Genomic DNA, 20,842 nt, shown 5'->3' on the forward strand with positions numbered 1-20,842 from the left:
AAAGGATTTCAGAAAAACATGCATAGAGCACCCCTCTCGCCATTTTCTCCTCACAACTGACTTGTGGAGGTATGTTGGGTGGAGAGAGAAAAGAACAGAATTCATGCCCAAATCATCATACTACTCTAGCACCAACATCACACACAGAAATGGGCAAAGAACACCATTCAGCAAACATTTTCCCTCATCTCCTCACAGATGGCGTCTGGATTATCTGCAACCACACTATCTTATTATTGGCAGGTAATACCACACACTTCCAGGAAAATTTAAAACACAACAATAAAAGCAAGATGTTAAAATCCAATAAATACATTAAAACCAATAACAATCACAGCCACTAGAAAATTCTTAATGGCACTGGTTTCAATGACCAGCTAAGGCCTGGGTGAACAAATACTATTTTATATGCACAGAAAACCAGGTCCAAAATTATTCAGTGTTTTATTAAGTCAGCAACAAAACCTTAAAGCCAGGACCAAGCAGAGTCAGGACTGCCTTTTGGGCAGCTTTGTCTCTGCCAATAATACTTCCCACTTGATACAGTATATCCAAAGCACAGGGGTTGGGGTTGGCAGCAAGATCTTAGCAACTCAGTAGCAGGAATTTGAAGACAAAGTTGTGTGTCTTTAAAAGTTATATCCGGTGAAATATGAAGCCATTACCACCCTAAAGTTAAAAGATTGTGAAATTTCAAATAGATAATGCAAATATGTACTCTTATCCTCTTCTGCGGACAATGTCTGCATACCCATAGCTGCCTGTGGATCTTCAGTGAGGTTGCTCTATCTCTTCTCCCCGCTAGATAAAGGAAGCACCCTTGGCACAAGCCAAAGGGCCAACTGTGAAACAATGCCTGTACCAGCAGTGCAAGAGACAGGAGTGGGTTACCTATTAAGATATTATTTACTACTGCTATCCCATTTCCTCCCAGCCTACAAAAAAGCAGTATCCTCACAGTACTGTAGTACAAAGTTAAGTCATCCTGGAATGCACTGGAATCACACTAAGAGTGGTGTTCATGGTGTGAACAGATGGAAATTTAATGACTGATCAAAAACAAGGGGCATTCTGAACCTGTTTGGAAAATAAAGGCTGAAGAACATGCAGGCAGCCTCGACAGATTCAGGAGGCTCCCTACTTCACACAAGCACCTTCTTTAATTTGAGGTCAATGAGGACTTACCACACCCATCACCACTTGCATATTTATTTAACAATGGTCAGTTGCTCTTCTCATAGTCATGTGCCTAGCTGCAAGGCAACACAGAGCCATCAATAAAATGTTGCCATCAGCTTTTAATGGATGTGAATGACCACATATCTTCCATATTACTTTTGTTACATGCTTAACATTCCCAAAATGTCTGTTAAACAGCCACTCCAGTTTGTCTTAGATGTAACCTGTTGCTCTTTTGCCCTCTTCAACCAAGATATTTGATTCAGCATAGATAACTACAAGTATTGCAAAGTATTGTACTTTAGACATTATTCATTTCCCTTATGTGCGAACATGCCTACAAAAGTACTTTCAGGACCCACCCAAAAATATTAGCTGAAACTTGTCTATAAAAGACTTGGCCATGACACGTAAAATAGGTCTTCAAAGGAAGAACTGCCTACAAACTTTCCTTACAGTGCAATCCTACTCAGAAGTCCTACTTAATTAAATAGGACTTAGGAATGCAGTATTATTTTGTGTGTCCTTCAAATAAGGCATTAACCTTAAAGGGGAACAGAGTAATAACTGCACTTCTGAACCTCTTTGTAAATATATTTTAGGGCCTAACTAGATATGTTAGTGAGGGACCCAGGTGGCGCTGTGGGTTAAACCACTGAGCCTAGGGCTTGCTGATCAGAAGGTCAGCGGTTCGAATCCCTGTTACGGGGTGAGCTCCCGTTGCTTGGTCCCAGCTCCTGCCAACCTAGCAGTTCGAAAGCACATCAAAATGCAAGTAGATAAATAGGAACCACTACAGCGGGAAGGTAAACGGCGTTTCCGTGTGCTGCTCTGGTTCACCAGAAGTGGCTTTGTCATGCTGGCCACATGACCTGGAAGCTGTACGCCGGCTCCCTCGGCCAATAATGCGAGATTAGCGAGCAACCCCAGAGTCGGTCACGACTGGACCTAATGGTCAGGGGTCCCTTTACCTTTACCTTTAGATATGTTAGTGGTTAGTAATGTTGTGCATAGTTTGACATAAATAATCAGTGCAGGGCTAAATCAGATTGGAACAATGGCATGGGGAGAAAAGTTCCCATTGGTGCATATTTATGTATTAAAACTCATGCATGCCAAATAACTGACATCAAGCCTAGTCTGGCCCGTCCAGTCTCATAACATGGCAACAATGCTTAAAATAAAATAAAAAAATATTATCTTTACAAAGCAGCACAGGAATAGTTCAGGCATGCCCACTTTCTACTTTATGTGTAACAACCCCTCCCAGATACAGCAGTGTACCACTTCCTCAACAATTTAGGTACCTTTTTAAAGCAAATCTTGGCCTGACTGCCTTATGGAGAAAGGGAGGGGGGAGCAGGGCTATAATCCCTAGACTGCAGGCATTTTAAATCCTGGACATAGCTGTCAAGTTTCCCCTTTTCTCACGAGGAAGCCTATTCAGCACAAGGGAATATCCCTTTAAAAAAGGGAGAACTTGACAGCTACGATCCTGGATGAAGTAACGTGCCCTTATTTTTAAACAAACATACTTAAGATCATACATAAGATTAAAAGAAAATGAGTCACTTAGTGTGTATCTGAAGAAGTGTGCATGCACACGAAAGCTCATACCAAAATAAAAACTTAATTGGTCTTTAAGGTGCTACTGAAGGAATTTTTTACTAGTGCAGGGATGTTTAGCTAAGCAGCCTTCCAAGGTTTTCTGACCAGAAAACCCCCCTTCACCCTACCACGCAGTTCCCACCTTAGCATCTTTTTTCCCCCTCTCATTTTATACTACAAACGGCCCTGAAACCTTTGGCATACGAACTTGAGAAATGAAACAAACATAAATGAGATTATCTCTGCTGCTGCTGCTCACCCTCTCCTTCAAGACGAAAAGGGGAATCAAACAAACAAAGGGGAAACAAACAAACAAACAAACACAGAGAGAACAGTCGATACAACCTCGACGCTGGGTATGAGCTGACTGAAGAAGGGACTTCGTCCCAGCCAGACCGGACAACCAGGGGACATTTTACCAAATGGTAATAAAAAACAGTGATAACAGTTGAACTTTTGGGATGGGGGGGGCTGCATGTGCATCCTGGCCGGCGAGGCAACTGACATGAAAAAGTTCTCTTAAACCGAAGAAGGGAGAGAAGCGTCACGCGAACCTTCATGGAGGGGGAAGCGGAGAGGAGGTGCACCTGGCTTCAACGGGACAGGTAAGGCGTTATTATATTCCGTTTTTATTCGGTGGTGGTGATTTCCTCTCCCCACCCCACCCCATCCCCACCGCTCCCCGGTCCCCTCGCCGCCTTCTTCCCGCGCCGCTCGCTGTCACACGACCCGCGGGCTCAGCCTCAACTCGTGAGGGGGAAAGGAAAGCGGCTGGCGGGGGTCGGGAAGGCCGCGGCGGCTGCGGCGGGGACGGCCGGTCCCAAAGCCCGCGCGACTTCTTCGGGTCACCGTGACCGGGTCGGCGGAGCCTCCGAGGGGGGAACGCGGCCCGACCCACCGCGTCTCCACACACCGCCATCTCCACACACGCGCGCGCGCCCGCCCGCTCTCTTCACTCACCGTCCAGCCACGCGCTCTGCAGACCCGGCGCCTCGCCTGCCTGCCTGCCTGCCCGCCTCCTCTCTCAGCCTCTCTGTGTCACGCGCGCGCGCTCCTACACAACGGGCGCCAGGCACGCCGGCAGGACCCGGATGTGCACCAGGAAAATAAGATCGCGGAGGGGGGGAATAGGAAAGCGCCGCCGGAAGCGGAACAACCGCGGAAGACGAATAGGGTAACACCGCCCCCTGGGTGCTTCTGGTTTTGTGGGGGACGGGCAGGTTTCGCGCGGATAAGAGCTTGGGGGTGGTTTATTTGAATAAATGAAATAATAAAATGGCATTATTTTTATTTTATTTTTATATCCATCCAACCTGTCCATTCTGAAGGAAATCAGCCCTGAGTGCTCAACTGGAAGGACAGATCCTGAAGCTGAGGCTCCAATACTTTGGCCACCTCATGAGAAGAGAAGACTCCCTGGAAAAGACCCTGATGTTGGGAAAGATTGAGGGCACAAGGAGAAGGGGACGACAGAGGATGAGATGGTTGGACAGTGTTCTTGAAGCTACCAACATGAGTCTGACCAAACTGCAGGAGGCAGTGGAAGACAGGAGTGCCTGGCGTGCTCTGGTCCATGGGGTCACGAAGAGTCGGACACAATTAAACGACTGAACAACAACATTATTATTTATTGTGCCTCTAGGCATGTGTGACTGGCACCTCCTGTGTTGGGCCCACGCTGCCCTTGGGCCAGAAGTGAGAGCTGCCCCAAGAGATCCAGGCTCCTCCTGCCATCGCTGGGACTGGGCACCACCGACATGTGGTGTGGTCCATGCTTTTTCTAAAAGTCTTCTTCTTTGGCGATTCCTCATAGCCGAGTAAGATTGTCTTCCATAGACATGGTTTTCACAATGAGCCCGTGACTGTGGAGGCCAATTCTGGATCCACACGTCCTTCCACAGTGGGGACGTAGGTTTCCAGGCGGGAGTTGATTACGGTGTGGCTTTGCCAAGTGTGCCTTCCTCTTAGCTCGTTTCTCCCTTGCGTACTGATTTCGAGTGACTTCAAAGCCCATGGCACCTTTGGTAAAGGCTGTTCTCCCACTGGAGCGCTCGCAGGCCAGTGTTACCCAGTTGTCAGCGTTTATACTACATTTTTTTAAAATTTGCCTCGAGTCTTTTGTTGACCACAATTATTACACTTTCCATTTTTAAGTTCGGAATAGAGTAGTTGCTTTGGAAGATGATCATCAGGCATCCGCACAACATGACCAGTCCAACGAAGCTGACGTTGAAAAACAGGGTGGATTTGATTTAAATCAAACTGATTTAAATCACGATTTAAATCACTAATCAGTAAGGCTTGATTTAAATCATAGTTTTCTACATAAAGACTAATTCTTGCTGGTATAACTTTAATATGCAAGTAGATGAAGATTTTTAGAATAACAACTTTTCATATTAGTTTTTTATCCCCAGTTTAATAAGTTAATCATTCATATTTGGACAACTTTACTGTTGTACTTAGGAAGGAGAAAAATAATCATTACCTTAATAATAACAATTTAAATAGATTTATTCAACTGAAACAATAACATTACAGCATATGTTATTTGCTTAAACAAACATCCATGTTTGTTAACTAATTTGGCTAAACAAACACAAAATATATATATTTTAAGAAACTTAGACTGTCAGCCCAGCCTACACATGAAAAACTTAAATACTGTCCACTCCAAACAATCAGAAAAATATTGTTTCTATTCTATTCACTGAACTTCTTGAAACTTAGCACTGAAGGGGTTGTTTCTGTATTCATAGGTTTGTAGAACAATAGGATTAAGGTCTTTTTGTCAACTCTGTTCATGTTATAACATTTTTGCTGTGAAGAAGAGGCATGTGATCTCTGTTGAGTCAAATTCAGTTTTGAGAACTGCAAAAGTAAACCAAGCATCTGTGATAATATCTTGTAGGCAGAGAAACTGCCCAATAATCTTACAAAAACCTCTGGAAGAGCATGACATTGTGAATGGATTAATGGAATTAATTTACCCAAAAATTAAACATATACAACCTTATTCTACATAATTAAAAAACTAATCTTTATTTCATGATGGAATAACCTTTGGATGGTAAAATATTTTCCTCAAAAAGCATTTTATTTAAAAAAAATCGATTTAAATCAAAAAAAATCGATTTAAATCAAAAAAATCTGATTTAAATCAAAAAATCCGATTTTTTTGATTTTTTTAAAAAAATCATTGATTTTTATCCACCCTGTTGAAAAATCATTGCTTCGGCACTGGTGACCTTTGCTTCTTCTACTGGTAGTACACTGGTATGAGTTCACCTGTCTTCCCAAGTGATGTACTGCTGATGCTCAACAGGTGGTCCCAAGCTGGTTCCTTAGGGAGCAAACTCGGGCTGCTGCTGCAGTTTGCTGCAGAGTTGGAAAGTTTCCCCTGAGCAAGGAGCACCGTCTCTGTGGTGAGCTGGTAGCCCTGTTTTGCTTTCAGAGGAATTGCTTCAGGAATTGCCACCTGAGAAAAGCCTACCAAGCTAAGGCAGCGCTTCCACGATTCTCCCTTGTTCATTCCCCTCCCCCCCAGAAAACCTTTATCACTGCCAAAAAGAGTTGAGAAACTTTTACAAAGTACAGATTTCACTAGAGATTAAAAAGGTAAAGGGATGCCTGACCGTTAAGTCCAGTCACGAACGACTGGGGTTGTGGCACTCATCTCACTTTATTGGCCGAGGGAGCAGATGTTTGTCTGCAGACAGTTTTTCCAGGTCATGTGGCCAGCATGACTAAGCCACTTCTGGCGAAACCAGAGCAGTGCACAGAAACGTCGTTTACCTTCCCACCGGAGCAGTACCTATTTATCTATCTGCACTTTGATGTGCTTTCGAACTGCTAGGTTGGCGGGAGCAGGGACCGAGCAACAGGAGCTCACCCCATCGCAGGGATTCGAACTGCCGACCTTCTGATCGACAAGCCCTAGACTCTGTGGTTTAGACCACAGTGCCACCGGCGTCCCTCACTAGAGATTAAGTCTGATAAATAATTCTTAACGTGCCAGCTAAAAAAATAAAAAAATGTGCATCCTTGTAAGAAATAAATTTTAAAACTTACATGCATGTTACTCATAAAAATGCTGTCAGTTCAGGAAAAATAAGCTTCACACAGACCCAACTTTAAATGCATTTTACTGTTAAAAATAAAATACAAAAACATTTTATACACTGAAAGTACAGAAGCATTTTGCAAGGGCAAGTTTACAGCTGCTACCCAGGGCACAAGAGTACCAGACAGTCCAATTGAAGTGATATATTATATTACAATAATACCATGTAGTTGTATATTTAACACTAGACAGAAATGGCTATTTAACATTAGACAGAAATTTGTTAATCTTCTCTTTTTATTTTTAACCAAAATTGGAAAGTCGCCGCCTACTTAGGGATGGAATTCATTGTTTAATTCATCACGTTTATGTTTTCAAATGTGCCTAGAACAATTATCTCACATTTCTTCAAGTATTTATGAGCACCTACATATAAATTATTTGCATCACCTAATCACTCCATAATTCCACCATAATCAGTTATGTCTGACATATTTGCAAATACATTTATAACTGACCATTAAAGGTGGATCTGGATTCCAAGCAGTTCTAGCTTGTAATCGCTAAGAACGTTTTTATTACCTTGTGCTCCAGCTATGTAACCCTCTTTGTAATAGTGCCTCATTAAAGTGCCATTTAACAACCCAAGAAGAAAACATGCTCCCCCAGCCCATAAAGAATTGCAGCTTTGCTACTGACTTAGTCAAATAGGCATTTTCCCAAAAACATTTTAAGTTTATTTTAGTTCTAATTAGGACCACCTAATTAGCCACAACTGCCTAAACTTCAAACAGCTTAATTCCATTGAGTTCAATGGTCCTAAGCCATTTTAACTGCGAGTATCCTGGCTTAAAAACAACAACAGATGCAACAACAATGGAACTTAACAAGATTTAAAAAAAAAACACCAGGAAGACAATTAAAACAGGTAAAAAAAATATCCATGCCCTGCGGAGCCTCCACCTGAAAATAAGTGACTTTCTTAACTACTTGTTTTATCTACCACTGTTTACCAGTTCAAAAAGGAAAATTTGTACATTCTAATATTTTTATCTCTTGATCTATATTCTATAACCCAAACAGGACATTTGGTATTTATTGTGAGCCTCTCAATATATATTCTGTTCTCTGCCAGCACCAACTACTTTATTAACTGCACTGAGGCACATCAAATGTCATGTGCCTTTCTCATCCCTTTTGAATGGGAATAGCTGTGATACCCACACTGAACGTCCCAGCAGTCCTGCTTTCACTTTATCAACTCTTACTGGAAATCATTTGTAATGCAAACTGGAAAACAGGACCAATATGTATCAGCCATGTTAATTTTCCCGATTTCAGAAAATGCTCGTTGTACATTTACATACGTCTTCTCAAGGCAATAATTACGAATACAAATTGATATACTATTCAAGTCGCATTGAAAAAGACTATATCCCAAACTTTCCGTCATCCTCTCAGCTTCAGAGTTTAAAGACTTCATTCCACCAATAGCTGTACACTATCAGTCTGCTTCTGAGGTTGCTGCTGGTGATCATATTTCCTTGCTAGAAAAATAAACACATTTAGATATATTAGACTGCAATCCTAAACATGTTACTAGAAACTAAGCCCTACTGAACACAGTGGGACTTGCTTCCACGTAAACATACAGGAAATTGTTAAATTCCTATTATAAGATTCTTTCCCTCCCCCCCAAAAAACAGCAACAACGTGTAGTTACTTCAAATCCATTGTTTATCTGTTAGCTAACAAACTAAGTCAGCACATATTTAGCACGATACACATTCAGCAAATTCCAATGCACACATTTTAGGATAAAAATTTGCCTTCTGTCACAAGTGCAAAATGGCCACATTTAATAGTAATTGTTACTGGCACATCATTTTTCGATTTACCATCATAGAAGCAATAGATATAAGCACATGCCCAACAATGGCAGGCAGTAAGAAGTTGCAGAATCACACCCCAAACCTGCTAACAAAGTTTGATACTAAGGTTATGCATGGAATGATGTGCTGTTTTTCAGAGGGTTTGCTTGGAAGGAAAAGTGGGAGATGTAATGGACACTGCAAGTAAGAAAAATCACTCGCAAATGAGAAACGTATTGTAATTCTGCAACTTAGATTCTGTAAACTGGTTTTACATCCCTAGAATAAAAAATGGGAAGCTTGAAAAAAGGCCAAGAGTACCCCCCCCAAAAAAAACCCACATGTTGCTCTCTATCACAGGGGAACCTGGACACTGGCAACTTCTTGTTTTGTATTCTGTGTTTGGCTTTGAGCAAACCTTTGTGCACATCAGTCTAGCAGGTATTCTTTTTGTTTCCATTATACTGAAAGGAGAACCTCCTTTGGAGAGTACCTGGACCATGATTTCAAAGGATAAATACTGTCATCCTATATACTAACATCAAACCAAAGCAACACCAAAACAGAGAGGTATCAAGTCTGCAGAAGTACCCCCAAAAAAGCCTTTTTCTCGCAAAAGCCCAATGAAGCTACTACAGAACACCGAGCATCTGTTAGGGCAGAGGTGGGGTGGGGTGGCTGGACACATGGAAATCCCATGGAGGAATTATCCTAGCAAAAAGCATGGCTGGCTGGCACCCTGAACACACTGCAACATTTACTTGCAAGTCCCACCTACTTGTTTCTGATCTAGGCTGGCTGAACATCCATTTACCAGGACATCATAACTAAAATGAAGGCTACTCCCCTCTCATTAACAGTAAATAGAAGGAGAAACATATGAACAGTTGTATGCCCTCTTATGACCACATGGTCATAACAGCCTACTGCCCATCTACGGTAGGCAGTAATGTGACAAGATTCACCAGCATAGCTGCTAACCAACTGCAAATCCTGGAACATCCATTGGGATTTGTGACTCCCCTTTTTCACAAGCTATGCTGCGTTCTGTATACTGACATCCCACAATACTATAGTTTTGGCTTTCCCCTTGCACCTCTCTGTATAACATGCAGGAAGAGAGCTGTACTCTCGTAAGCTTGGAAACTTTTGAAACATCTTTCTATTAAGAATTTTGAAATATCCTGAATGTTTATTTCTATTTTGAGTCTCCTTTTGACATATATTCAGTTATGAATTGCAATAAAGAATAGAAGCTCTGTATCTTTAGAAGCTCTGTATCTTTAAATATACTACTACAACAACAACAACACCCTGTCTAGGTTTCCCCAGCCACTCTGGGTGGCTTCCAGCAAAAGATAAAAACATAATAAAACTTCAAACATTAAAAAATTCCCAATACAGTACAGCGCTGCCTTCAGGTGTCCTATAAAAGTTGTGTAGTTCTTTATCTCCTTGACACCTGATGGGAGGGTGTTCCACAGGGAGGGTGCCACTGCTGGGAAGGCCCTCTGCCTGGTTCCCTGCAACTTTTATTATTATTGTTATTTATTATTATTATTTATTGAATTTATATACCACCCTATACTCGCAGGTGTCAGGGCGGCTCACAGAATAAAATCAGAATATAAAACCACAAAATACATAAACTAAAACAGCAACCCAATAACCCCCCCCCCAACACATTTTTAAAGGGAACCGCCAGGCCTTCGGAGCTGGATCTCAGTGCCCGGGCTGAATGATGGGGGTGGAGACGCTCCTTCGGGTATACTGAACCAAGGCCGTTTTACGGCTTTAATGCTTTGAATTGTGCTCAGAAACGTACTGGGAGCCTACCGATAAAGTATACCTACCGATAGAGTACATCTCTAGCTGCTGTCGCAGACGAATTTTTTTCACACTATCATAAAAGTTTGGCTCAGGTGGTACTTCTACAGCAGGAGGTAGCGTAAAAATCCTCATGATCTTCCTTTTATTTCTAAAATCCAAGAGGACAAGCAACATGTAAGCAACAAAGTAATAAATAATAAAGTGCCATATCATGTCTCCTCCAGTTGTAAGTGGCAAGATTAGCCACCAATGGGGGTGGGGGGGGAAGCAATCTGCAGAACCATGAAATTTGTGCTTGCTTGGGACATTTATTAGACGGCCATAGCACAAGAATTAGCCCGTTCCTTTAGGCGGCAAGTCTTACCACCACTGCAGGATACCACCACTATCCCATTCAGAGACTATTCAGGCATCCCCAAACTTCAGCCCTCCAGATGTTTTGGACTACAATTCCCATCTTCCCCGACCACTGGTCCTGTTAGCTAGGGATCATGGGAGTTGTAGGCCAAAAAATCTGGAGGGCCGCAGTTTGGGGGTGCCTGGACTATATTGTAAGACCACACAGGCTGAACCCCACTCTGAACGTCGCACTTCCTGTTTGCTCCACCCCATCCTTCCATGCACTTCATGCCATGATCCACACCTGCCTTTTTATACATTATTCACCTGTTCCACAAAATGTCTCCACCGCTTGATTGTTAAAAGAAGGAGAAAAAAAACCTCACAAAATGACTCAAAACCGCAAGATCCAGAAACATCCACACCCCCTACTTCGAAAACATGCAAAGCAAAAAATGAAACACTAAAGCAGATTCAAGCCACCTCGACTTCCACCGCGCCTGAGCGGGCTTCCTTTTGGCAGGCGCCCTGCTGGATCCCGAGTGGCAGGGAGTTCCAAAGGGCAGGCGCCGCCACGCTAAAGTTTCCCAACAATGCGCAGCGGGCGTCTCTGCGATGCCGATCTACATTAGCACGGAGAGAGATGGGGGGAGCCCACCTGCGCGCGTACACCAGCAGGGCCAGGCTAGCCAGCACCGCCAGCAGGTAGACGTTGGTGGCCTCGTTCCAAGCCTCGTGCACCGAGTAGTCCATGGGGGCCGCGGCGGCGGCGGCGCCCCCACCGCCCCCGCTCTCGCCCAGCACGCGCGCACCGGCCATGGGTGGGAATCCCGCGCGCACCGCACCGCGGAAAGGATGCAGGGAAACAGGGAGGAAGAGGCCGGCGCCTGATGTCACATCCTGCGGAAAGAGCCCTGGATTTGCAAAGAAATGCAAATGCAATGCCATCGCGCGCCGCTGCTGGCTTCCGGGTGGCTTTGGACGTACCGGTAGGTTTGCAAACGCAAATAGGCACACGCGGTGCCGGATTTACGTACAGCAGGCACGTCCAACAGGTAGATCTACCAGTAGATCGCTGGACGTCTGTGGTAGATCACTGGTAGATCACTGGCTCCCCTCAAAGCAGCTCAACAACTTTAGCTCCCCTTAAAAAAAAGCTGAACATTTTTGCCCTGCATCCCCCAAAAATGTGGCTTTCCTCCTCCCTAAAATAAGCTCAACAACTTTGACCTGAACCCCCCAAAACAGGGCTTTCCTCCTCTTTAAAAAGCTCAACAACTTTGACCTGAACCCAAAAAAACAGGGCTTTCCTTCATAGAAAAAGTTCAACAACCTTGTCCTGAACCCCCAAAAGGGGTAGATCACTGCCAGTTTTTAACACTCTGAGTAGATCACAGTCTCTTGGGAGTTGGCCACGCCTGACGTACAGTATAAGCTTTCAGTGTATCTGAAGAAGTGTGCATGCACACGAAAGCTCATACCTATGACAAACTTGGTTGGTCTCTAAGGTGCTAGTGCTACTGGAAGGAATTTTTTTTTTGACTGCATCAGACCAACACGGCTACCTACCTGTAACTAGTATAAGCTAAACAACTTATAGCTTAGGGCCCCAGGCTCTAGAGGACCTCCAAAAATATTTTAATTTTTTTATTGAGATTTGATAATACAAAAGGGGGGGGGACACAATACCAATACATAGACAAACAAAAATAAACCACTGTATTTACACAAAGATCCTTCCCATCACCACACCCACCACGACTCCCCTCCACAACTCGACTTTCTCATATATTATAGTCAATGCTATCGTTGCAATCATTAGGCTTTTGATTTAATCTCTTTATAACGTGCCTTATTCATGTTGTCTTTCCCACTTCACTCCTTTAGTCTAAGCATATCGTCATGTTCTTTTTTGAACCGTGTTTATCCATGTATTCTTCAAAACATTGGGGGGGGGCAAAAATTTTAAAGGAAAAAACAACTGGATGTACATTTCCAAAATATAAGATAAAAAAACAAATAAAATAAAACCTACATACAGCAACAGTGTTTTGTGTTGTGTAGGCTCCTATGATGTAAGTAATGGGCCCCGCCTGCTAGCTTGCTCCCTAAAATATCACTTCTTAATTGTATTTCAGTTCAACAATTACTCTGATAAAATACATATTTTGTTATGTACAAATGGCTTTAGATACCTATTAGCGCCATAAATTACCATATAGTACATATTCAACATAAAAAACAGCGACAATTTGCTGTTCAGAAAGGACACCTGGACATATAAAGGGCCCCATTACCATCAGTAGCTTAGGGCCTTGTCAAACCTAAATCTGGCCCTGGGCACACACATGTAGCAGAGTTATGATTGCATTGCATCATGGACTTAGGGGTCTCAGAGTCTTATGCGGAGATGGGCAGTAAAAGCCGAACCCCAATTTTTGCATCAGTCAGAAGGCTTGCTAATACGCCCACAAGGTTTGGGTGGCAATAATAGTGTTGGTGTTTTTTTTACAATGAGTAGAGAATAAAATTGTGTACCACACAACTAGGTTGTTGTATCGCTTGCTTGCTGGCTGGTGGCTGCTTAAGCAGTTGGAAACGATAAATAATAATGTCAGGAAAAAACATAATTGTGGAGCTGACTGAATATAATAATACAGTACTGGACTGTGTGCAGTGTATTCACAACACACACACAAACACAACACAGTGCTAGCACAGACAGACAAGGAATACTGATCACAGTTGTAAAAAACAACTCACAAACTTTACCTAAACACTAAGCGCCAAAAGAGTTTTCTGTAGCATTTATGCCACATATTTATTTATTTATTTAAATATATTTAAAAGCATTTATGAACTTCTTAATTAAAAAAAAATCCAAGTAGTGTGCAATATAGAAACAACATAGACACTTACATTTTGGTTCTGGTCTGTTACAGAATCATCCTGTATGTTCTGAGGTAGAACCCCTCCAGTCTCCAGAAGAATCCTAATGAAGAAGAAAAAGGGAAGGTGGATTATTAAGTTATTAGAGGGTAGTTATTATATATACACAAGCTATTACTTCCAATATCTTAGGGTTAAAATCTTTTCATATGGCACTAAGCCCCAAGACCTTCTTCCGCATATATTGTGTTTAAAATTGGGAAGCTCGGATTTATAACGGGAGATCATAAGATAACATGCAACCTTAAATATGTAATATGGGAGACTATACAGTGGTGACCTCTGGCTTCTTCCCAAAACACCCCCAAATGTGGCAAAGGGGTGCTATGCTGCTCACTGCCAGAGGGGCCGAGATTAAATGCTGACCACCAATCATGGCTCAGGGTTGTGGGTCCGAGCCCCACTTTGGTTGAAAGATTCCTGCATTGCAGGGGGTGGATTATCCTTGTGGTCCCTCCAAGCTCTACAATCCTATGGTGCTAAAGGAAGAGTTAAGAGGCTTAGCCCTACCATGAACTTCATAGCGGCAGCATCATCCCTTCCATTATGCTTTTGTTGGGACTCCTATGCGGTGGACATACTATCAAAGGCTCATTGGCATGGATAGCCAAATCCATCGCTACCAACAACGTTCTTTGGAAAACAGGACAGTGGATGGGAAAGGCCTCCTTAGAGGGCCGTACGGTAAACGGGGTGCAGATAGTACAGATAGTCAGAATTGGCCCTTGGATGCACATCTGATTAAACCTGTGGGGCCTGATTCAGCCAAGTGAAAGGAAAGTGGAAGGCTGCAACTGTGGGGAAAGGGATGGGGAGCGAGAGAAAGAGCCCTACCCTCTTCTTCTTCTACAATGGGAATAACCAACAAAAAGAGAGCAAAACACACAGAGTGAATTTTTCACAGCCCCAAAGTTGTTGTTGTTATTGATTTAGTTTATTTATTGAATTATTTAAGCATGCAAAATAGGGCCCGGATGTAAGGGTTGATGGGTCCAAGTAGGCATGATGGAAGCAACAGTATTTGTTCTTTAAGTGTCTCTGCCACATTTATGTATGAGGAGGCCAAAATCTAGCAGCAACCCAACAGAATAAGAAAGCTAGCTACTATGGTCCGCATTGCTGACACATATCTAAAGAAGCAGGTAAGTTTCAGCAGTTTTAAGTCGGTGGTTTTTATTCACACAATGTTTCCAGTTGCGCCTCAGCTGTGTCATATCTACGGGAAACTGCCAAGAATAGACCCACATCCCATGTCTTTCTGGCCTCCTTCGGGAGAAAGAGTGCAATATAAATTCAACAAATAAAATAATTAGGAGTGAGTGCTCCGGCTTGCGAACGTTTTTTGGACGCCGAAGGTCCGACACGGCTTCTGATTGAGTGAAGGAAGCTCCTGCAGCCAATCAGAAGCCGCTCCTTGGCCCCCCCTTCTAGAACCCACCACTCTCAACAAACTCTCAACTGCCCCCCGCCCAACATTCAAACTCGCTTTCAAAGCCTGAAAGGACTGCTGTACAACTGTTTTCTTTCTACAACTATGACTGAGTTTTCCAAAGGTGAGAACGTGGAAACCCATAAGACAGGGGTGGCCAACTCCCAAGAGACTGCAATCTACTCACAGAGTTAAAAACAGGCAGGGATCTAACCCATTTTGGGGGGTTCAGGTTGTTGAGCTTTTTTAGGGAGGGCCGTTGAAAGTGGAGAGAGAAGCCTTTCAATCTTTGGTGTGGCTAAGACAGCTGAATGTGCCCCCATTCTTATATGATGTCCTTCTTCCTCCACAGGGCCACGCCTCCAGGGATGAGGCTCCAGGTCCAGCTCCCTGGATGAAGAAGCAGACAACATCCCGGCGGTTCCCAGCTGTGATCCCTCGCAGTCCTGCCCCACTGCCCATTCTCCGTACGGGCATGGCTCCTTCCCGGCCAGGTTTGGCGCAGAAGCAGCAGCCAAAGTTTCCTCCCATTAAAACATCATCTGAAGTTATTTCAGAGAGGGAGGAAACTTTGACTGCTGCTTCTGTGCTAGGCCGGCCGGAAGACGCCCGTACGGAGGCCAAGTTGGGAGCATTAATAAGATCAGGTAGGAGGACATGCCCTTCCCTTGTCCCCCACCCTCCTGCCCCAGACTGGGGCTAACGTGGCTGGGAGCCAGGCGCCGGCTGATGTCTCCGTTTCCTTTGCAGCGAGGGAAAAATTCAGCTGGGGAGCCGTCACATTCCGGGAGGGACTGGAGCCCAGACAACGGCCTCTCGCCTGTGAGGTACGGGGACAGGGGGGAGGAGGGGAGCCTTAGGGAACACACCAGAAGGGCATTCAGGATCAGGCCAAGGGCTCACCTGGTCCAGCCTCCTCTTCTCCCAGGGGCAACCCAAATGCCACTGGGAAAGCAGCAAACAGGATCTGAGCCCAAGAAGCAGTGCCTAGCGTCCCGTTCTCCCCTGCTTCAATGATCCCTTCTTTCTTGCAGGGTCTCCTGTCGGCACCACTGTGGCTGCTGCCCAAGCCTCCCCCAAAGAGAGCAGGTAAGAGGATGGGGAATTTTGCCTGGGGAGGGGAGAACACCCTACAAGTTGAGCGTACGTGTTCATGCTCTCAGTGAATTTCTGAGAAAAAAGGTTACACTAATAAGGCGGGTTTGGGAACTGAAAGCCTTCCTACAGGTGTTGTTTGACTATAACTCCCATTGTCCTTGACCACTGTCCTTTCCCCCCTTCTTTTTTATATAAAAAAACAGCTTGATGTTTCCCCAGTGATGCCAGCTGGCGGAAGGAAGAGGCATTGGGTGACGGTGCAAAGATGAATTTCAGATCGTCTGGATCTCAGCTGAAGAACTGTATGAGGCTCCAGATCTAGCTCCCGGGATGAAGAAGCAGACAACATCCTGGCGGTTACCGGCTGTGATCCCTCGCAGTGCTGCCCCACTGCCCCCTCTCCGTACGGGCATGGCTCCTTCCCGGCCTGGTTTGGCACAGAAGCAGCAGCCTAAGTTTCCTCCCATTAAAACATCATCTGAAGTTATTTCAGAGAGGGAGGAAACTTTGACTGCTGCTTCTGTGCTAGGCCGGCCGGAAGACGCCTGTACGGGGGCCAAGTGGGGAGCACTGATAAGATCAGGTAGGGGGACATGCCCCTTCCCTTGTTCCCCACCCTCCTGCTGAAGGACAGTATTCCAGATTCTGATTTTTCAGCTGCTGAAGCATTTGAAAGCTGTGATGTGATGAACAGAGGCTTTACAAATGTGAAGAGCGAACTTTTCCCTGTTCATCCTTTGGAGATACCAGATAATTTTGTTGTTGTTAAATCAAGATAAGACGAATTTTTCTACTTTGAGAAATATTCAGAGGCTGCATGGACCGCTGAAGCTGCAAGTGGAATTCCAAGCAGTGAAGCAGGTCCAGCATCTTCTTTCCTTCCTAGTTCTAACTTTTCCCTGGAGTGAAGTAATGGGAGATCCTCATCTTTTGGTTGAACACAAACTTGGTTTATTATAATGCACACATACTCCATCCTTCTGTTCATGAAAATGTTTCTTACCTGTGTCCCTTTATGTGCAAGTAAACCAAATTTAACTGTAGTTGTATCGCACTTATTTTGATACACAATCTCTTACTGACTTTGATGAAAAAAGGTACATTAAATGCTTAAATATATTACTTTTGTTCTGTGTTTACTGTCAGTACAAATGTCTTGTGAGTGTCATCTGTGGCTCTTAAAAGCAGACCCTCCAACATTTCTCCAATGAGAATAGGGATGTCCCATTCCATAATGATAATTTTACTATTTATACTCTACCCATCTGACTGGGTTGCCCCAGCCACACTGGGCAGCTTCCAACATATATAAAAACATAATAAAACATTAAACTTCTTTAAAAAAAACACCCTTCCCTATATGTACAGGATTGTCTTCAGACAGCTCAGGAGTTGGATAACTCCATACCCGCCAACATCTCTCCAATGAAAATAGGGACATCCTAAGGAAAAGGGGGGCATTCTGGGATCAAATCAGAAACCGAGATGGCTTCTCCAAATTAGGGATGTGCCTGGAAAATAGGGACACTTGGAGGGTCTGTAAAAGCCGTCAGGATGTAACAGCAGCCACACCCTAGGAAAGACTTTGACCAGCCAGGTAAAGCAGGTGAGGGTAGCCAATGGCTCTCAAACCCTCAGAAAATTAATACAGAGACAGACACGACCAAACAGACACGACCAATAGGGGTTCCATGGGTCTGCAGGTGCTGTAGGGAAGTGAGGGGCAGATGGGGCTTTTCAGCCTGGGAAGGCAGCCCATCTCAGAGAAGAAAAACCCTGGTTTTAAATCTCCACTGCATGCATGTGTGTGTTGCAAAAACGATGGAAATCTTTAAACGGCTCCCAATATTGGTGTCGCCTCAAATCTAGTTTGATTTTTTAAGGAGACATGTCTCATTTTGGTTCTATGCCCCCTACTGACACAGGTAGCGCTGTCATCTAAGCCACTGAGCCTCCTGGGCTTGCCGATCAGAAGGCCAGCAGTTCGAATCCCCGCGATGGAGGGAGCTTCCATTGCTCTGTCCCAGCTCCTGCCAACCTGGCAGTTCGAAAGCATGTCAGTGCAAGTAGATAAATGGGTACCACTGCGGTGGGAAGGTAAATGGCATTTCCATGCGATTTGGTTTCCGTCACGGTGTCCCATTGCGCCAGAAGCGATTTAGTCCTGCTGGCCACATGACCTGGAAGACTGTCTGTGGACAGTTACAGGTAGGTAGCCGTGTTGGTCTGAGTCGAAGCAAAATAAAAAAAAATCCTTCAGTAGCACCTTAAAGACCAACTAAGTTTTTATTTTATCATACCAAAATAAAAACTTAGTTGGTCTTTAAGGTGCTACTGAAGGATTTTTTTTATATTGTCTGTGGACAAACGCTGGCTCACTTGGCCTGAAAGCAAGATGAGCGCTGCAACCCCATAGTCACCTTTGATTGCACTTAATCATCCAAGGGTCCTTAGCCTTTTTTTTAATGCCTCCTACTATATCAGCTTCCAGTAAAATTTTCCAGTTTTTGAGGTTCCATCAATTCTTTCCACAGTATGTTCCTCCTATCTCTCAAAAGTGAGGAAGTTATAAGAGTTGTGGAGACATGATCTCTTTTTTTTCTGGATGATGGGTGAACAGCTCTGGGCATTTGTTGTGTGGAATAAATTACATTGATCTAATTATGTAGATTAGAGGTAGGAATTAATAAATACATATTATATGTAATTATGCTTCATTCATCCATAATAGCATATACTTAAGGGTATTGCTTAATCTACTTTTGGAAAACCGTAAACAAGCAAAATTGTAAACAGCAAATTAAACACTGACTCATGACTTTCCTGCGGTCTTCAACTGGAAAGTTCTCAGGGACAGATTTACAATAACATACACTTGCTTCCAATTGCTATACCTGTGTTTCCTTTCCTTAAGGGGTGGGGAGAGTTAAATGATGCAAGGAAACTATAAATATCAGTTAGGCATAATAATACTTCATTAAAGCACACCAAGGAAACACCATAATGTTATGGGAATCACTAAACAAAGTTCCCTATTTCTTTCACACACACTGTTTGAAACGGTGAATTGAAACTTGACCTACTCGAGTAAATTAGAGTAGAATAGGGCTTAATTTTCTTTTAGCAAGGTTACAGAGATCATTTTGCCAAAAGAACATCCCTGTTCTCAAGGGAGATCCAGGGAGGAATAAACAAACCTCCCTTGTGGAGTCATAGTCCGGAGCCTCTTTCCTTTCTGCAGCACTGAGAATGTCTACATGAGATTAGTTCTTAAGTATAGCAAATGCAATATACTAATGGAGTTTAAAATTAAGGATGTGGGACCTGTGGGAATTAGAGATATGACCAAGCAATGTGGCATGTGATAGACTGTTGCAGGAATCAATAAGGGTCCCCCTGAACAACTCTGTCCCTCTGAGGGATTATGTGTGACACACACACTGCCAGCTAAGGGGCTTTCCACACTTCTGTTTGCCCCATGCTTTCTCGGCAAGCAGTTTTCTGCTTTTCCCCTTGCCCTCTTCCTTTCTAGGGAGCTCTTTAGCTGTAAACTGGAGCAAACATCCATCTGGATAAAACCCGAATGACCATTTGTTCCAATGAGCACTAAAGAACTGTGTTTTGTTCTTCCAGGGGGAAAGCCCTAAGAGGCAAAAGAAGGGTGAGAAAAATGAAATCTCTGGAAACTAAAAAAGGAATCGAAGCAGTAACAACAAAGAAGCTTTCTAAATTCACTCAGACATTACCATTCATGGGGTTGTGCCATCCAAAATGACATTCCTCACACAGCACATGCTTATCATATGGCATTTGCTGCCACAAAATCCTGGTGTGGCTACTGACCCAGAAGGTTATTTGTTGTTGACAAACAACAGCTGGACATATAAAGGGCCCCATTACCTTCAGTAGCTTAGGGCCTCATCAAACCTAAGCTACTGAATATATGAATTTATATATCGCCCTATACCTGGAGGTCTCAGGGGGGGGTCTATGCTGTCTGGGACTGATCAGAGTATTGATCTGGAGAGTACCACACTGGCTACCCGTACCTCCATGGACCTTTGATCTGAGGATCTAATACAGGGGTCGGCAAACTTTTTCAGCAGGCAAACTATTTTTTTTGGGGGGGGGGAATGAATTCCTATGCCCCACAAATAACCCAGAGATGCATTTTAAATAAAAGCACATATTCTACTCATGTAAAAACACTAGGCAGGCCCCATAAATAACCCAGAGGTTATTTTAAAATAAAAGGACACATTCTACTCGTGTAAAAACACACTGATTCCCACAGCGTCTGTGTGCCGGATTTACAAGGCGATTGGGCCGGATCTGGCCCCCAGGCCTTAGTTTGCCTACCCATGATCTAATATGACTCAGTCTTTAGTCACAAGGCACTGCCCTTCTTTCAACATTTACAAATAAAACATTATATACAAACCATGTTGAGAAAGGTGGATATGGCCAGAAATGTAG

The 20,842-nt window shown here is 43.7% G+C and overlaps 3 protein-coding genes and 1 long non-coding RNA gene across 5 annotated transcripts in view; 2 read left to right on the forward strand and 2 right to left on the reverse strand.

The window, feature by feature from the left end:
• Positions 1-3,819, reverse strand: part of SLC20A2 (solute carrier family 20 member 2) — a 78,706-nt gene extending 74,887 nt beyond the window's left edge. For both annotated transcript variants that reach the window (XM_088656180.1, XM_035134319.3), the window contains exon 1: positions 3,748-3,819. The gene's annotated coding sequence lies outside the window, so the exon portion shown is untranslated. The remainder of the gene's footprint in view (positions 1-3,747) is intronic.
• LOC148683771 (uncharacterized) lies at positions 2,848-5,863 on the forward strand. Its single transcript, XR_015946688.1, has 2 exons — positions 2,848-3,392; positions 4,116-5,863. It is a non-coding gene; the product is annotated as an uncharacterized LOC148683771 (long non-coding RNA).
• Positions 5,864-6,915: 1,052 nt separating this feature from the next.
• Positions 6,916-11,742, reverse strand: SMIM19 (small integral membrane protein 19). Its single transcript, XM_035137098.3, has 3 exons — positions 11,549-11,742; positions 10,575-10,699; positions 6,916-8,397 (listed from the first exon to the last, which is right to left on the reverse strand). The coding sequence occupies exons 1-3, from the start codon at positions 11,707-11,709 to the stop codon at positions 8,330-8,332; spliced, it is 354 nt and encodes a 117-aa protein (XP_034992989.1). The 5' UTR covers positions 11,710-11,742; the 3' UTR covers positions 6,916-8,329.
• Positions 11,743-11,758: 16 nt separating this feature from the next.
• On the forward strand, positions 11,759-17,485 carry LOC132593143 (uncharacterized). Its single transcript, XM_088656182.1, has 5 exons — positions 11,759-11,879; positions 15,621-15,915; positions 16,019-16,095; positions 16,303-16,357; positions 16,570-17,485. The coding sequence occupies exons 1-5, from the start codon at positions 11,781-11,783 to the stop codon at positions 16,572-16,574; spliced, it is 531 nt and encodes a 176-aa protein (XP_088512308.1). The 5' UTR covers positions 11,759-11,780; the 3' UTR covers positions 16,575-17,485.
• Positions 17,486-20,842: the final 3,357 nt, after the last annotated feature.

Source organism: Zootoca vivipara, chromosome 12 (assembly GCF_965207765.1).
Source record: "Zootoca vivipara chromosome 12, rZooViv2.hap1.1, whole genome shotgun sequence".
Lineage (NCBI taxonomy): Eukaryota > Metazoa > Chordata > Lepidosauria > Squamata > Lacertidae > Zootoca > Zootoca vivipara.